Source organism: Pseudophryne corroboree, chromosome 3, assembly GCF_028390025.1.
Source record: "Pseudophryne corroboree isolate aPseCor3 chromosome 3, aPseCor3.hap2, whole genome shotgun sequence".
Taxonomy (NCBI): Eukaryota; Metazoa; Chordata; class Amphibia; order Anura; family Myobatrachidae; genus Pseudophryne; species Pseudophryne corroboree.
The window spans coordinates 566,891,054-566,910,267 of record NC_086446.1 but is presented as its reverse complement, the minus strand read 5'-3'; the positions used below and the strand labels follow the sequence as shown (position 1 = coordinate 566,910,267).

Below are 19,214 nucleotides of genomic sequence, written 5' to 3'. Positions count from 1 at the left end.
CCTTTTATTGCAATAATCATATAATGAATGCTCTTGGCCACCCTTGGGTGCAACCTCGCATCATCATAGTCGACACTGGAGTCAGAATCCGTGTCGGTATCAGTGTCTGCTATCTGTGAAAGGGGACGTTTATGAGACCCCGAAGGGCCTTGTGACACAGTCAAAGCCATGGATTGACCCCCTGCATTTTCCCTGGACTCTGCTTTGTCCAATCTTTTATGTAATAAAGTCACATTTGCATTTAAAACATTCCACATATTCAACCAATCAGGTGTCGGCGGTGCCGACGGAGACACCACAATCATCTGCTCTGCCTCCTCCCTAGACGAGCCTTCCGCTTCAGACATGCCGACACACACGTACTGACACCCCCACACACACTGGGATATACAAATATGGGGACAGCCCCCCAAAAAGGCCCTTTGGAGAGACAGAGAGAGAGTATGCCAGCACACACCCAGCGCCACTGGACACTGGAACCCAGTCCCAGTCTGTACAGCGCTTTTATAGATATATAATACACTTACTGCGCCAATTAAATATGCCCCCCCCCCCCCTCGTTTTTGCCCTCTGTACTTGTGTTCGGCAGGTGAGAGTCCGGGGAGCAGCTTCTCTGCAGCTTGCTGTGGAGAAAATGGCGCTGGTCAGTGCTGGAGGATCAAGCTCCGCCCCCTCAACGGCGGGCTTCGGTCCCGCTCAAATTCTTTACACTGGCGGGGGTTTTGTAATATACTGCCTCCGCAGTATCTATTATGCTGGCCAGTGTCCCTTGAGGTTATTATTGCTGCCCAGGGCGCCCCCCCTGCGCCTTGCACCCTTACAGTGCCTTATGTGTGTGTGAGTGTGGGAGCAATGGCGCGCAGCGTGACCGCTGCGCGGTACCTCAGTGAAGATCTGAAGTCTTCTGCCGCCTGTGAAGTCTTCTTTCTTCTTATACTCACCCGGCTTCTATCTTCCGGCTCTGTGAGGAGGACAGCGGCGCAGCTCCGGGACGAACAGCGAGGACGACACCTGTGTTCCGACCCTCTGGAGCTAATGGTGTCCAGTAGCCAAAGATGCAGAGGAGCCTATCAGTTAAGTAGGGCTGCTTCTCTCCCCTCAGTCCCACGATGCAGGGAGCCTGTTGCCAGCAGTGCTCCCTGAAAATAAAAAACCTAACAAAAGTCTTTTCAGAGAAACTCAGTAGAGCTCCCCTGCAGTGCATCCAGTCTCCTCTGGGCACAGGATCTAACTGAGGTCTGGAGGAGTGGCATAGAGGGAGGAGTCAGTTCACACCCATCTAAAGTCTTAGAGTGCCCATGTCTCCTGCGAAGCCCGTCTATACCCCATGGTCCTTAAGGAGTCCCCAGCATCCTCTAGGACGTAAGAGAAAATGACGAGAATTCAATTTGCATTCCAAAAACACAAACCTACCATAAGGGTCAGTATTTACCGTAAACAATTCAAACTGGACAGATCTTTTAATCATGACTGACACCCCTCGGGAGAAGGAGGAGTGAGAGGAATGATACGCCCATCCCACCCAAGGCCTGCGGAGCGACAGCAGTCTATTTCCCTCTAAATGAGTCTCACTCAGACAGACAATGTCCGGGTCGTATTTCTTAATCATTTTAAGTACCAGGGATCGCTTTACTTTATTATTGATACCCCGGACATTCCACGCCCAAAATTTTAAGGCAGGCATGGTATCCATGTGGTCATCCGGGACACATCACATACACACCTCGCAGGGTGAGTAAAGGAACTCGCAATCAAAAATGCCTGCGCCCCCGCCCGCCCACACAAAACATTATCCCGAAGACAGTGTCGTCTGCAGACCCCGGGCCACAAGCCTAGCCGGCCTGAACAGCACATCAGCACCTCACATAAAAAAACCCCATAAATATAGAAAACAAACTGAAGAAAGAAAAACAGAACCCGCATAGAAACCAACAACCCCCCTCCCCGTATATCTTCCCAGTGGCATACACATATCCCTAACAAAACCCAACCCTGGAGATCCAAGTGCCTACGGCAAACTAATGCATAGCATAAAGACCTAGAGTCCCAGTGCAAAAAGAAACCCTAGAGGTATATAACACAACGCAACAAAGTCCAGAACCACCGTAACAAAAGGGTGCTCCCCGGACATATACTTGCATGCTGAAGGCCCATGTAGGAGGAAGATCAGGATATCAGTCTGGAGCAAGTTGGCGGTTGCCTGGAGCATATCTGTCCAGCCAGGCCGCCGCCTCCCGTGGAGAACTGAAGAACTTGGTTTCCCAGTCTGCCACCTCCCGCAATCTGGAGGGGAACAACATCGAGTAGGGAAGAGTCAAGTCGCAAAGACGCCGTTTAATAGACAGAAACTGGGCCCGGTCTTTCTGGACGTCCGCTGCAAAATCTGGGAACGCCGACACCCGAACACCATTCCGAAGCAGGGGGCCCTTCGTGCGACCCAGGCGTAGCACAGAGTCCCGGTCTTTGTAATGCAAAAATTTGGCTATGAAAGTTCGTGGTGGGGCACCTGGAGGTAAAGGCCGGAAAGGCACTCTGTGGGCCCGCTCCACCGCAAACTGGGAGGTGAAGGATTCTGCACCATACACCTCTTTGAGCCATGATTCCAAGAAATCTTCAGGGTGTGCACCCTCTTCCCTTTCAGGCAGGCCCACAAACCACACATTATTTCTACGGAGGCGCCCCTCCATATCCAGAAGTTTTGTTTGCATTGTTGAAACTTGCTGAGAGACCGCCGACACGGATTGCTTTTCCAGATTGGAAACCCGCGTCTCGGCCTCACCCACTCTCTCCCGGATTCGTTGGACATCCTGACGTAGTAAAGAAAGATCGCACTGCACCTTCTCCATTTTGTCCGACAAGCGTTGTTCGCTGGCCACTATCGCCTCTAGTACCTGCTGAATAGATGGAGCGGAGGGCTGCATAGCCGTGCCCAAGTCGGCCCCAGCCGGGGGATCAGGGCGGGTAGGAGGGGATGATTTAGGAGATGGCTGCACCGGCTGGGTGGCAGATTTGTGGGCAAATTTCTCCAACTTGGCCGCAGCCGCACGTTGACCGTCTTTTACCATATTAACGCAGCTGAAACCACCAACCGGGTACAACACGGATCCAATCGGGCTCAGCCGGCACGCAGGTCCCAAGTGTTCAGTGTCAGAGGGCCCAACAGTGAGCGAGCAATGTAGTATCAAATGTGCCCCAAAACAGCCGGTGGTAAACAGGAGAGGTGAGCCAGGAGGTCCCAGGGGTACAGGAAAGGACAGTGAACCGAGGCAGTATATTAGGACAGTATATTAGGGAGTAGGGCAGCGCGCCCACAGGCACTTCAATCAGCCCCACAATCTCCCCTGAGTCTCAGTGCAGTGTAATATGAAATAGAGGGGAGGAAGCTGCTTCCAAAATGGCCACCGGGCCCACAGCCTCCCCTCTCCCCCCGCAGCTCAGTATTCCCATGCACCAGGGGACAGTAATAGAAAAGCAGTATTACCGGGTGCAGGGGGGTGCCACGTCCACCAGGCAGCGTGTAGCGCTCAGTTTTCGCAGCTGGGGCGCGGCCAAGTGGGGGCGCGGCCAAGCGCCACCAAACTCGAGGCCGGGGATGCTCCTGCAGCCTAGGCTGGAAGTGCGGGCGGCAGCCGGCGCGGCCAGACAACGCTCCCCGGAGACAGCCAGAAGACGCCCGCCGTTGCCCCGAGCACTCAGCAGGCAGTGTGTGCGGGTACAAGCTCCGGAACGGGGGCTAGGAGGGGTTTCAGGATTAATCGGCCAGGGAGCTCCCGTACTCTGCTGCCTACCCGGATGCCGCCGTGGCCACGCCCCCCCGGAAATTAAGTATTTAATAATAACAATAAATTACATTTGGGTCACAAAAATATAACTGACAGTTTACTAATGAGCGCATTGTGTTTGAGAGAATTAGAGACAGCAACCTTAATGTTTTGGGCGATCAGGCTAGCAGGACAGCTGCCTGGGGTGCTGCAGCCTGACAGCACGGTCACAGTCACCCCCGTCAGCACCATCTGCGCCCGCCCACTGCCCACTTCCACCAGAAAAGATCCCGCGGACTGTGCAGTTTAAAGTTGGCAGTCCCGGCTCGCAGACCAGTTGCCAATCAAAAGAAGAGGCGGCTTTTTTAAAATCTGGCGTGAGCCAATCACGGCTTTGCGGACCGCCAGCCAATGAGCAGCTTCTCAGAAGTGCATCTGGGAAATGTAGAATGAAGTCTATTAAAACTATTGGCGAAAACCTGAACTAAGGGGCTGATTCAAGTTGGATCGCAGAATCCAACCGCAAAGATTACAAAAAAGATGTGGGCGCATGTGGAGCATCCGTCCTGCGCATGCACCAGCATTTTCTGTGTGGGGTGGGTGCAGAAAATGTCATTGCCTCTCCCTGTCAATCAGGCAAAGGCGTTTGCGGGGCTCCGTCTCCTAGGCGGAGACAGAGCGTTGCGGAGGCGGACAAACGGGAGGGTGGGGGTGCGGGCGTTGCGTGGAAGTGATCGCGGCAGCTGCGTCATGTCACATGCAATCGTCGCGATCAGAAATATTAGCTGCGCCAACAGGAGGCAACCTTAATTCCTGCTATCAAGCAGAAAGTGCGATGCGATCGCAATTTCTGCTTGATCGAGGGGGGGAGGTGGCGGTCAGCATGCTGGGCGGCCTTGCCCTGCGATGGGCAGTCCCCCCAGCATGCGTTCACATGGATTGCAAATTCTGCTACTTAGCAGAAGCAGAATTTGCAGTCCACCCTGAATCAGGCCCTAAATATGCTTTTTATGTTGGAAAGGCAAAGAACCTTTACGGTCTCCCAGCAGCTGATGCAAACTTTTGCAAAACACAGGGGCACAAAAGTAACATGACATCACATCAGGGCATACGTGCTGAAGTTTTTGGTAGGAAAATAGTTTTAATTTTATTTGCAATAGACAGCAGGTGGCTAATAGTTTGACTGAATAAAATACACTAAAAACAAAAGCAGAGATACAGTAACAGGTACTTCTGAGATCTCATTACGCGATTAGTAGTTGAGAAATTGCTTGATCAGACTAAAGACTTACCTTTAGCATGAAACGTCCAATGGTCTCTGAAGTACTCTCTGAGCTTGACTCGCTGGTCTTGTCCAAGCCTACGCACTGCATTATAAAACTGATGCTCTATGTGCACATAAGCAGCCGGTATAGCACCTGCAATACCCTTGGCCCCATAGAAGCCATTCACTTCTGGTGACGCCAGCAGAATGTTATAGTTAGCTCGTGTACCGAGTACTAGGTCCATATAGCCCTGTGTCAGGTTAAAATATCCAGTGGTCAGATGTAGGTGATCCCCTCTTTCAGCCTCAGTGAGCAATGTCTCTGTGACTAGCTCATCTATCTGGATGCCAAATGGCTTCATTTGCACTAGTGGGTAAACCCAGGTATCTGGAGGGTCTATTTCAGAGTCAGTATCCCTGCTCTGGAAGCTGGTGCTGCGTAGATCACATTGCTTGCGTCGTGCCATCTCTATAACTTCCATTACTCTGTTCCTTGCAGTGTCACAGTACCTGGATTTATCACCTGGAAAAAGAAACAATCGTACAGTTTTTATTAAGGCATATTTAGGTCATTTAAACTCAAAAAGGAACATGGGCTAAAACGACAATAAAAGGACAATATTTTCAAAATGTACATGATTTCCTTCTGTACACATATTTACTTTAAAAAAATAGGATTTTAATACCTACCGGTAAATCCTTTTCTCTTAGTCTGTAGAGGATGCTGGGGTCACCATTAGAACCATGGGGTATAGACGGGATCCGCAGGAGACATGTGCACTTTAAGACTTTCAAAGGGTGTGAATTGGCTCATACCTCTATGCCCCTCCTCCAAACTCCAGTTATAGGAACTGTGCCTAGGGAGACGGACATTTCGAGGAAAGGACTTATTGTTAAACTAAGGTGAGATTCATACCAGCTCACACCACAAGCATGCCGCATCACGTGGCATTTAACAAAACACAAGCCAACGGCATGAACAATTTCAGCAACAGGCTGATCAAAACCGTAATATATGTGTGTAACCACAACTACTAACTGCAGATACAGTACGCACTGGGACGGGCGCCCAGCATCTTCTACGGACTAAGAGAAAAGGATTTACCGGTAGGTATTAAAATCCTATTTTCTCATACGTCCTAGAGGATGCTGGGGTCACCATTAGAACCATGGGGTTATACCAAAGCTCTAGAACGGGCGGGAGTGCGCGGATGACTCTGCAGCACCGATTGACCAAACTTGAGGTCATCATCAGCCAGGGTATCAAATTCAAATTTGTAAAACTTTGCAAAACTATTTGAACCTGACCAAGTAGCTGCCTGGCATAGTTGCAATGCCGAGACCCCCCGGGCAGCCGCCCAGGACGAGCCCACTTTTCTAGTAGAATGGACCTTTACCGATTCCGGCAACGGCAATCCAGCCGTGGAATGAGCATGCTGAATCGTATTACAGATCCAGCGTTCAATGGTCTGCTTGGAAGCAGGACACCCAATCTTGCTGGGAGCATACAGGACAAACAGAGCCTCTGTTTTCCTAATCTGAGCTGTTCTGGCAACATAAAGCTTCAAAGCTCTGTCCACATCCAGAGATTTTGACTCAGCGAAGGCGTCATTAGCCACAGGCACCACAATAAGTTGGTTCATGTGGAAAGAGGAAACCACCTTCGGTAGAAATTGCTGATGTGTCCTCAATTCAGCTCTATCTTCGTGGAAGATCATATAAGGGCTCTTGTGAGACAAGGCCGCTAATTTAGACACCCGCCTTGCAGATGCCAAGGCCAACAGGATGACCATTTTCCAAGTGAGGAATTTCAACTCCACCTTCTGCAAAGGTTCAAACCAATGTGATTGAAGGAACTGCAACACCACATTAAGATCCCAAGGTGCCACTGGAGGCACAAATGGAGATTGGATGTGCAACACACCTTTCACGAAAGTCTGAACTTCTGGAAGAAAGGCCAATTGTTTCTGAAAGAAAACCGATAAGGCTGAAATCTGTACCTTAATTGAGCCCAATTTTAGGCCCGAAACCACACCTGCCTGTAGAAAATTGAGAAAACGTCCTAGCTGAAACTCTTCCGTAGGAGCCTTCTTGGATTCACACCAAGAAACACATTTTCTCCAAATACGGTGGTAATGTTTACACGTTACCCCTTTTCTGGCCTGAATAAGTGTGGGAATGATTTCACTGGGAATACCCTTACGGGCTAGGATTTTGCGCTCAACCACCATGCCGTCAAACGTAGCCGCGGTAATTCCTGATACACGCACGGCCCCTGTTGTAACAGGTCCTCGCTCAGAGGAAAAAGGCCAGGGATCTCCTATAAGTAACTCCTGAAGATCTGGATACCAAGCCCTCCTTGGCCAGTCTGGGACAATAAGGATCGCCCGAACCTTTGTTCTTCTTATGATCTTTAGAACTTTTGGAATGAGGGGAAGTGGAGGGAATACATACACCGACTGAAACACCCACGGTGTCACCAGTGCATCCACTACAATTGCTTGAGGGTCCCTTGACCTGGAACAATATCTCTGAAGCTTCTTGTTGAGACGAGATGCCATCATGTCTACTTGAGGAACTCCCCAAGAACTTGTCACCTCTGCGAAGACTACTTGGTGGAGGGCCCACTCTCCTGGATGGAGATCGTGTCTGCTGAGGAAGTCTGCTTCCCAGTTGTCCACTCCTGGAATGACGATCGCTGACAGAGCGCTTGTAATGTTTTTCCGCCCAGCGGATAATCCTTGTGGCTTCTGCCATCGCCGCTCTGCTTTTCGTTCCTCCCCGACGGTTTATGTACGCTACTGCTGTTACATTGTCCGACTGGATCAGTACTCGAAGATGATGTTCCGTTTGCAGAAGGCCGTTGTAAATGGCCCTTAACTCCAGAACGTTTATGTGGAGACAAATTTCCTGACTTGACCATCTTCCTTGGGAGTTTTCTCCCAGCGTGTCTGCCCGCCAGCCTCGGAGACTTGCATCCGTGGTTACCAGGATCCAGTCCTGGATCCCGAACCTGCGCCCCTCCAGGAGGTGAGAGCTGTGCAGCCACCACAGGAGTGAGATTCTGGTCCTGGAAGATAGGATTATTTTCCGGTGCATGTACAGGTGAGACCCGGACCACTTCTCCAACAGGTCCCACTGAAACACTCTGGCATGGAACCTGCCAAATTGAATGGCCTCGTAGGCCGCAACCATCTTCCCCAGCAACCAAATGCACTGATGGATTGACACTCTTGCTGGTTTCAGAATTTGTTTGACCAGACACTGAAGTTCCAGAGCCTTTTCCACTGGAAGAAAGACTCTCTGTAGTTCTGTGTCCAATATCATTCCCAAAAACGACAACCGCGTCGTCTGAATCAACTGTGATTTTGGCAAGTTTAGGAGCCAACCATGTTGCTGAAGAACCTCCAGGGAGAGTGCAACGTTTTGCACCAACTGGTCCCTGGATCTCGCCTTTATCAGGAGATCGTCCAAGTATGGGATAATCGGGACTCCTTGCTTGCGAAGGAGAACCATCATCTCCGCCATCACTTTGGTGAAAATCCTCGGAGCCGTGGACAGACCAAACGGCAACATCTGAAATTGGTAATGACAATCCTGAATTGCAAATCTCAGGTAAGCCTGATGCGGAGGATATATGGGAACATGCAAGTAGGCATCTTTTATGTCCACCGACACCATAAAATCCCCTTCCTCCCGACTGGAGATCACTGCTCGGAGACGCTCCATTTTGAATTTGAATTTCTTTAGGTAGAAATTTAGGGATTTCAGGTTTAGGATTGGTCTGACCAAGCCGTCCGGCTTCGGGACCACAAACAGGCTCGAATAAAAGCCTTCTCCCTGTTGTGACTGGGGAACCCTGACGATAACTTGATTATGACACAACTTTTGTATTGCGTCGCAAACTACCTCCCTGTCCGGAAGAGAAGCTGGTAAGGCCGATTTGAAAAAAAGGCGAGGGGGAACGTCTTGAAACTCCAGTTTGTACCCTTGGGATACTATTTGTAAAACCCATGGGTCCAGGTCCGAACGAACCCAGAACTGACTGAAGAGTTTGAGACGTGCCCCCACCGGTGCGGACTCCCGCATAGGAGCCCCAACATCATGCGGTGGAATTGACAGAAGCCTGGGAGGACTTCTGCTCCTGGGAGCCCGACAAGGCTGGTGATCGTTTACCTCTTCCCCTTCCTCTAGTAGCAAGGAAGGAAGAACCTCGGCCCTTTCTGTACTTATTGGGCCGAAAGGACTGCATCTGATAGTGGTGCGTTTTCTTTTGTTGTGGAGGAACATAAGGCAAAAAGGATGACTTACCCGCGGTAGCCGTAGATACCAAAACATCGAGGCTGTCACCAAACAAGGCCTTACCTTTATATGGTAGAGATTCCATACTTTTCTTGGAATCAGCATCAGCATTCCATAGGTGAATCCACAATGCTCGCCTAGCTGAGACTGCCATGGCATTGGCCTTTGATCCCAAAAGGCCAATATCTCTTGCAGCTTCCTTTAGGTATGCTGCAGCGTCCTTGATATAACCCAGCGTCAAGTGGATGCTATCCCTATCTAGGGTATCTACATCAGAAGACAAGTTGTCTGCCACTTTTCGATAGCACTACTTACTCACGCAGATGCAATGACAGGCCTGAGTAGCGTACCTGTGGTCGCATAAATGGACTTTAACGTAGTTTCTTGTTTACGATCCGCAGGATCCTTAAGGGCTGCCATGTCAGGTGACGGGAGAGCCACCTTTTTAGACAAACGTGACAGGGCCTTATCTACAGTGGGGGGTGACTCCCACTTTTCCCTATCTGCAGAGGGAAACGGATAAACTACCGTAATTCTTTTGGGAATCTGAAACTTTCTTTCAGGACTTTCCCAGGACTTTTTCAAATAGCGTGTTCAGTTCATGAGAGGGAGGAAGCGTTATCTCAGGGTTCCTTTCCTTATACATACAGACCCTTTTATCAGGGACAGTCGGGTCCTCAGTGATATGTAATACCTCTTTAACCGCCACAATCATGTACTGAATGCTTTTTGCCAATTTTGGATCTAATCTGGAATCGCTATAGTCGACACTGGAATCAGAGTCCGTGTCGGTATCAGTGTCTGCCAATTGGGCCAACGTACGTTTTTGTGACCCTGAGGAGACCTGCAATAACATATCTTCCACAGATTTCTTCCATGCCTGGGTCTGAGATTCAGACTTATCCAACCTCTTACTAATAAGAGCCACATTGGCATTCAAGGCGTTCAACATATTTACCCAATCAGGTGTCGGCGGTGCCGACAGGGTCACCCCCGCAGCCGTTTGTGTCCCTAATACAGCCTCCTCCTGGGAAGAGCCTTCAGCCTCAGACATGTCGACACACGTGCAACAATCACCCACAGACACACCGGGCATATAGGGGACAGACCCACAGTAAAGTCTGTCAGAGAGACACAGAGGGGATTTGCCAGCTCACAACCCAGCGCCAAATCAACGGGTCTGAAACCACTAAGAAATTGCCTCAGACCTGTAGCACTTTAACTATCATGGATATTGCACCAATTTATACTGTGATAAAGCTTATAGGGATAGTTCCGCAACAGGTTGTTGATACAGACGTTAACCAAAATAGGTTCTTGGTCTGTGACCGACTTTAAACAAATAATGTACATTCAGTGTATCAATTACCAGTCGGTGGTGCTCCCAGAGTCAGTAGGTTTAAAGCAAAAAAACGAAGAGGAGAAAGACTCTTTGTTGGGGCACTCTTTGTCAAATATTAGACATTTAAAATATAACTTTTAATAATTTTATTAAAAATAAAGTGACACAGTTAGAGATATATTGACAAATAATGATGCATATCAATTATGCTTATCTTAACATATTATTTAACAAATGTAAAAATAATGAACGCCTTGGTGAGAATTATTAGTAATTAATAGATAATTAATTAAGCTGGGAATATGTCTGTCTATAGTGTACGACAGATTATTTTTCTAGTCCCAAAGAGAAAAAAAGGGATACCTTGGTTTAGTTACCTCCGTGTTTATGAGTGCTTCCAATGAAAAGGAGAGTATATGTGATCTGACAGATTAGAATGTTGCCTATGTGGGTTCTTGAACACCTTCTGCTCTATGTTTAGGCAGCCGTGTACCCGGGAAGGCTTTTACTTAATGAATATTGTATTATTCGACTTTTTGCTACAGACAGAAGTCTGAAAGTCTGAATAATTGCTGATTTGGTATGAAAATATACTATTCACACAGGTAGTATAATAAAAATAAATAGAGAGAAAATTAATAAATTGGGTATATAGTGTATATGATAGTTATTGCTAGATTTTATTAGGATACAGGAAAGACAAGGTAAAGAAAAAGATAGAATAATTTGAGGGGGTGTCTTACTTCTGCTGTTCAGCTGGGTTGTTTACTGCACCTGGTGTTCACTGCTGGTCCCCCACACAGTTACTGACCAGGCCTGCCACAGATTTGCTTCCAAGATCGAACGGGATCAGGCGTATCCTGTGGAGTATGGCCGTAATCTGCTGAATGAGAGAGTATGACTACCAAGATGCTTCTGCTGTCCAGATTAGTGGATGAGAGAGCATGAAATTTATAGACTGTATATCAGGAAGAACACATATAAGCTGTATATCAGAAAGAGCATACATCAGAGAGAGCATAAACCAATCATTTGGCTGCTATTGATAATAGAGGACTAAATGCTCTAGGTGCTTGCCAATGTTATCGGCCTATACATGTTAATCACCAAGAGGAGAAATCCTTGCTCCACCTTGCAAAAAGGATATTTTCTGAAAATATGGGTTTTCTAATCCCTAGTGCAAAGCAAACATCTGTGCACTGTTGTTGATAATTTCATATCAGATTATAATGCAAATTAAGCAATAAAGAAAAATGAAAAATGAATAAACAACAAAACAGACACACACTGGTTTGTTATTTGCGAGAAAAAGGCTAAAGTATTATGTAAATTGCTGCTTAGAAAGTAAAGAATAGTATTGTGTTCAGATCACATAGATATATCCATCTCAGTTTTCCTCCTATTGTAATTTGAAGCACATCCAAAAAAAGGGGGTCACTAGATAGATAATGATACTGAAAAATAATATAATAAATCTTACTTTAAATAGCTGCTTTAAGAATAAAGGGTAGTATTGTGTTTAGATCACATAGATATATCCATCATAGTTTAACTCATATTGCAAATTAAAGCACATAAGCCAAGGAGGTCACTCGATAAATAATAGAAAATAATATGGTAAATCTTGTTGCCCTAAATGGGCACTTCCTAGATAGATAATGATAATAGAGAATAATATCTTGTTGCCCTGATTGGGCGCTTACTAAACCGAAGTTAATCTTGGTGATTAACATGTATAGGCCGATAACATTGGCAAGCACCTAGAGCATTTAGTCCTCTATTATCAATAGCAGCCAAATGATTGGTTTATGCTCTCTCTGATGTATGCTCTTTCTGATATACAGCTTATATGTGTTCTTCCTGATATACAGTCTATAAATTTCATGCTCTCTCATCCACTAATCTGGACAGCAGAAGCATCTTGGTAGTCGTACTCTCTCATTCAGCAGATTACGGCCATACTCCACAGGATACGCCTGATCCCGTTCGATCTTGGAAGCAAATCTGTGGCAGGCCTGGTCAGTAACTGTGTGGGGGACCAGCAGTGAGTACCAGGTGCAGTAAACAACCCAGCTGAACAGCAGAAGTAAGACACCCCCTCAAATTATTCTATCTTTTTCTTTACCTTGTCTTTCCTGTATCCTAATAAAATCTAGCAATAACTATCATATACACTATATACCCAATTTATTAATTTTCTCTCTATTTATTTTTATTATACTACCTGTGTGAATAGTATATTTTCATACCAAATCAGCAATTATTCAGACTTTCAGACTTCTGTCTGTAGCAAAAAGTCGAATAATACAATATTCATTAAGTAAAAGCCTTCCCGGGTACACGGCTGCCTAAACATAGAGCAGAAGGTGTTCAAGAACCCACATAGGCAACATTCTAATCTGTCAGATCACATATACTCTCCTTTTCATTGGAAGCACTCAAACACGGAGGTAACTAAACCAAGGTATCCCTTTTTTTCTCTTTGGGACTAGAAAAATAATCTGTCGTACACTATAGACAGACATATTCCCAGCTTAATTAATTATCTATTAATTACTAATAATTCTCACCAAGGCGTTCATTATTTTTACATTTGTTAAATAATTTGTTAAGATAAGCATAATTGATATGCATCATTATTTGTCAATATATCTCTAACTGTGTCACTTTATTTTTAATAAAATTATTAAGTTATATTTTAAATGTCTAATATTTGACAAAGAGTGCCCCAACAAAGAGAGTTTCTCCTCTTCGGTTTTTTTACCAATTTATACTGTGCCTCCCCCCCATTTTGCACCCCTGATACTTGTCAGTGTGAGGAGGACCAGCGTCTCTGCAGCTTGCGGAGAGGAAATGGCGCCGTGAGGAGGAAGCTCCACCCCCTTAATGGCGCACTTCTGTCCCGCTTTTTTAATTATACTGGCGGGGGTTAGGACAGTGCCTTGGCACTAGTGTCCCCTCTTGCCAGTGGTAGATTGAGGATTTTTTTTAGCTGCCCAGGGCGCCGGCGCCCCCCCGCCACTTGCACCCTGTAGTGCTGTGTGTGGGAGCTTGGCGAGCAGCATCCGTTCGCTGCGCGGTACCTCAGAAAATGTCGTCACTGAAGAAGTAGTCTTCTTTTCTTCTGTTACTCACCTGTCTTCTGGCTCTGAAAGGGGGTGATGGCCGGCTGCGGGAGTGAGCATCTAGGCGTACCCAGCGATCAGCACCCTCAGGAGCTAATGGTGTCCTCTAGCCAGAAGCAGAGCCATTGAACTCACTAGAAGGTGGTCATACTTCTCTCCCCTAAGTCTCACGAAGCAGGGAGACTGTTGCCAGCAGCCTCCCTGAACATAAAAAACCTAACAAAAGTATTTTTCAGAGAAACTCAGTAGAGCTCCCCTGTAGTGCGTCCAGTCTCACTAGGCACAATTCTAAAACTGGAGTCTGGAGGAGGGACATAGAGGGAGGAGCCAGTTCACACCCTTTGAAAGTCTTAAAGTGCCCATGTCTCCTGCGGATCCCGTCTATACCCCATGGAGACCCCAGCATCCTCTAGGACGTATGACAAATCATAACACATCCCAGTGGCAGAACCTGTGCAGTACAAGGTCCTGACTGAGCACGGTGGTTGCACAGTGGGCCTAATTCAGATGTGGACAGAGGTGCAGCTTGCGCCCCAAGGTACAGATAACCGTTACTTTTGCGCACATGCGTGAACTGGTCCTACAACACAAGATGCAGTCAAGCATCAACCTGTCAGTGACTGACAGTCTGATGCCATTTGGGATGGAGGGGGGTTCCTGGCCTATGCGATGGGCGGTTATGGATACTGCTAGCCACCTGATGGGGGGTGAGTGATCCAATGCTGCATCCTAGGACACTGGTGGGCTCAATGTTGCAGCAGGATGCGTCTGCTTGTAATAGACCCCTCCTGCTGCATCACCATATAGAGCTATCACTGCTGCTAACTCCAACCACATCTCATTCAGGCCCAGTATGCAGTCATTATGGTGACATGGACACAATGTCAACAGTTTACTTTTTAATGTTAGGGTTAGGCTGTGATTAAGGGTTAGAACTGTAATCACCTGAACAGGCTATGTCGACATGAAGACTGTCAACATAAAGTCAATGATGACATTTTGTACCACATCCTATTGCACATATGTCCTTCTAATACCATGTTCTTGCACAATAGATAATCTCGTATAACCTATGTGAGGTAATCTGCAATCCTACATTTTCCATTTTGCAAGATCAAAATATCTGAATGTCTGGCCAGCTGTACACACTGCCACATCCCCCAATCTGTGCAATGATCCATATATATTTCCAGACCTATACCTTCAGAACATCAAATTAGTTAAGAAAAAAATGAATATTCATGTTATTCAAGGATAGAATTTGTACTAAGTCTACAGATGCAGCTGACAGCAACAAAGAACAAATTCGGGGAGTTAGCATTAATGTCTGCTGAAAATAAACAATGTAACTTTAGTTCTCTTGTTATTCAATGCTAGACATGCCAATTAAAATATTAGATCCAAGCCCTAACAGCTGTGGCAGGATTCAGTGTCTGAATAATATTGCGTTACTACAATGTAGGTAAAAAGATAAATAAATAAAGCACAACCAATAAAAGTAGCAGTGTCAAAATGTTGCTAGTGCATGGTGAGGTTGGAGTGAGACCTCCCTGTAGGTTACCTCCTGCTCTGCGTGCGATATCGCATATATCACTTTGTATGTAAATAAGGGTTTTATCATATTGTCAATTATCGAGTAAAATACAACATATAGTTAACAGGGTGAACACATCTATTGAAGCCTGCCAGAGAGACAGTGGAGGAGTGGTCTTACCTTCATATGGATGCACCATCATTTCTTCTATTTGAGTTGAATCATCTGGATGCAGCTGAAGAGAAACGTCTCCGACAGCTCCCACCAACTCGCTAAAGAAATCTGCTACCTCTGAGCATCCCTGGAGCAAAATGTACCGGTCCTGGCGGTTGGTGAAGTAAGAGTCACTCAGGTTCGCCCTAGAAACCAAGTTCATTAAAACAATGAGAAGGAGAAAATAAAGCTACTAAATAAGCAAGGAACAATCATCAAAACAATAGTCTTTATTTTTCAGTCTGGGTGTGGATTAAAAGATTGACAATAAACAGATCAACACCATATGGTTGCCACGTACAGGTTGAGTATCCCTTATCCAAAATGCTTGGGACCAGAGGTATTTTGGATATGGGATTTTTCCGTATTTTGGAATAATTGCATACCATAATGAGATATCATGGTGATGGGACCTAAATCTAAGCACAGAATGCATTTATGTTACATATACACCTCATACACACAGCATGAAGGTAATTTTAGCCAATATTTTTTATAACTTTGTGCATTAAACAAAGTGTGTCTACATTCACACAATTCATTTATGTTTCATATACACCTTATATACACAGCCTGAAGGTTATTTAATACAATATTATTAATAACTTTGTGTATTAAACAAAGTTTGTGTACATTCACACAATTCATTTATGTTTCATATACACCTTATATACACAGCCTGAAGGTTATTTAATACAATATTATTAATAACTTTGTGTATTAAACAAAGTTTGTGTACATTGAGCCATCAAAAAACAAAGGTTTCACTATCTCACTCTCACTCAAAAAAGTCCGTATTTCGGAATATTCCGTATTTCGGAATATTTGGATATGGGATACTCAACCTGTATTAGCTCAACAAGATCAAAAGGTAGACTGTACCAAAGGTTGAAAGCGTCAAAAGGTCGACACACAAATCCTTTCTATTTTGGGTGTCATTTTGTATGTTTAACCATGTGTGACCCTAATTAGTGGAAAATGTACCCACGTGGGCGCGTTTCACTCATAACGCTTCAGGGAAGGTGGCTCGTTCTGCCACTGCTGCGCTCACCACAGGCTACTGATCCTAATCATAAGCCACATGGATAGTAACTCAAGCCACAGTTTAAATAAAAAACGCCAACATGTGTCGATCATTGTCATGTTGACCTTTTGAACCTGTCAATCTTAAGCACTTTTAAATGTCGACCTTTTGTACCTGTTGACCTGATGCACTGTCACCCTATCATCCGAAACCCCTTCAGCCTAACAGCAACATATCACTCAAAGTGACACCGTGGACAGCATTCTCACATAGCGGCTGCCACTGTTGTGTCTAGGTGAACTGTAAGTACAAAGCCAATGTAATGGTTAGCATTACTGCCTCACAGCACTGAGGTCATGGGTTTGATTTCACCATGGCCCTAATTGTGAGGAGTTTGTATATTCTCTTTTGTGTGGGTTTCCTCCGGGTGCTCCGGTTCCCTCCCACAATCCAAAAATATACTGGACGGTTAATTGGCTCCCCCCAAAAAAAATTAACACTAGTGTGTGCGTGTACATGTGGTAGGGAATATATATTGTAAGCTCCACTGGGGCAGGAACAGATGTGAATGGCCAAATATTCTGTAAAGCACTGCAGAATATGTGTGCGTGATATGTATTCCACAATTACTGTAATGTATGATTATATTTAACCATTCTGCTCCGCAGGAAGTCTGTCTTCCCTGAGCCTGCCTTACCACAAGTGTACCACCCGTAGTCAGTGAATTGTTTTGCTGAAAGTAACAAAATAGTGACCGTCATTAATTAACGCTTTACAACTTAGAAGGAATTATAGTACCATGAAACAAGAAGGGTCTACGATAAGGAGAGTGGTCCACTCTTTCCATTGTTCATTCTTCCATTAATAATAAAGAGTTTCCTGAGAGGATCAATGCTGAGCACTTTCTCAAAACAGTCAAAGATTAGCTACAGAGCCCGACAATTTTGCAATAGAGATGGAGGACTAACCTGGACAGAATGCTTTTCCTGTGTCAGACCACACCTGCACTGATGAAGAGACACAGATACAGAAGATCTGATGGGAGTTTCATTAGGTAAAACTATTGCCTGGTTACACTTTGACAAACTGACTAGTTTGGAAGAACACAACAAGGTGAACTAGCATGATCGGCAGGAGTTTTGGCAGCGCTAGATTGGGCTGCATCATTATCAAGAACGTTTCCACTTTGCTGGCAAGTGCGGGGATCTAATCTTATTAAGTAACTATAGCAGTATGAACAGGTCACACAAAAGCTGACAATTCTCAAATTTACGTTACAGGTAGGCTGAAACAGACATATATTAAAATATATAATTTGGGTGAAGATGCTCTATACTTAAGTTTCAATTTGACAGGAAAGTAAAATTAACACTGAACAGCATAGAATACCTTCCTGCTTCATATGTGAAAATGTTAAGTAGGAGTCAATTAGACTCCGTTGACACGGAGGCCGATTCAGAGGTGGACCCAATGCTGATGTTTCCGCAGATAAGAGACTTTTTTGCTGTACTGCACATGTATCAGAGTCGAACTGCACATACGTCAATCGATCAGTGAAGCAGGCACACTGAGAATTTATTAACAAAGTGAGCAACAGGTAGTGAGCATTTGTGGGAGCTAACGGAGGAGGCGTGCTGTGACCATTTCGGCGGCATGTCTTAAGCAATTTTAAAGGATTCGACGACTTGGTTGCGATGGACATTCTGGGTTGCTCAGAAGTCCGATGGTGTGTCTTTGGACCTAATTCAGATCTGATTGCAGCAGCACATTTGTTAGCAAATGGGAATAAACATGTGCATTACAGGGGGGCAGATATAACATGTGCAGAGAGAGTTAGATTTGGGTGTGGTGTGTTCAAACTGAACTCTAAATTGAAAAAGATAAAAACAATTCAGCGCTAATAACTGGTTAGATATATAAAATAAGAAATTTATTTAGAACATAAACCATCAATTTCGTGCACATTAGCATATAATTACTGTTGCAACAGATAAAAATTGATAAAAAATACCAAGATTAAAAATAGGGCAAAAATCAACACTGCTGAATTTTGTGAAAATTTCTTGAAATGCTGGGTATATTGCAAGAAGCCTTATCCTCTGGAAATTTTGTACGGTGTTACCAGTTCACTGTATTGAGTCCTCCAATAGGTTAGCACTCCTTGGAAATCCAGGGTGATAAGACTGGGACTTTCAAACTGCGAGATCTGCCTGTAATCCATCTACTGGGAACGGTGACCCCTTTGGGGCAATTTCTGGGAAGGTAACAACATCAGGACCTTGCTACGGTTCATTCCCTCTACCAGTACCAGCACGGGACAAGCAAACCAGTGAGAGGATCTCCATTTCCAAGGAGTGCTAACCTATTGGAGGACTCAATACAGTGAACTGGTAACACCGTACAAAATTTCCCTAGGATAAGGCTTCTTGCAATATACCCAGCATTTCAAGAAATTTTCAAAAAATTCAGCAGTGTTGATTTTGCCCTATTTTTAATCTTGGTATTTTTTATCAATTTTTATCTGTTGCAACAGTAATTATATGCTAATGTGAATGAAATTGATGGTTTATGTTCTAAATAAATTTCTTATTTTATATATCTAACCAGTTATTAGCGCTGAATTGTTTTTATCTTTTTCTGTTTCTAATA

General features: G+C 45.3%; 1 protein-coding gene across 2 annotated transcripts in view; it reads right to left on the bottom strand.

The window, feature by feature from the left end:
• PGS1 (phosphatidylglycerophosphate synthase 1) overlaps positions 1–19,214 on the bottom strand; it is a 172,675-nt gene that overhangs the window by 32,591 nt on the left and 120,870 nt on the right. For both annotated transcript variants that reach the window (XM_063961311.1, XM_063961310.1), the window contains 2 exons: positions 15,509–15,687; positions 5,054–5,548 (listed from right to left, as the gene is read on the bottom strand). In XM_063961311.1, coding sequence (XP_063817381.1) covers positions 5,054–5,548; positions 15,509–15,687 — 674 coding nt within the window. The remainder of the gene's footprint in view (positions 1–5,053; positions 5,549–15,508; positions 15,688–19,214) is intronic.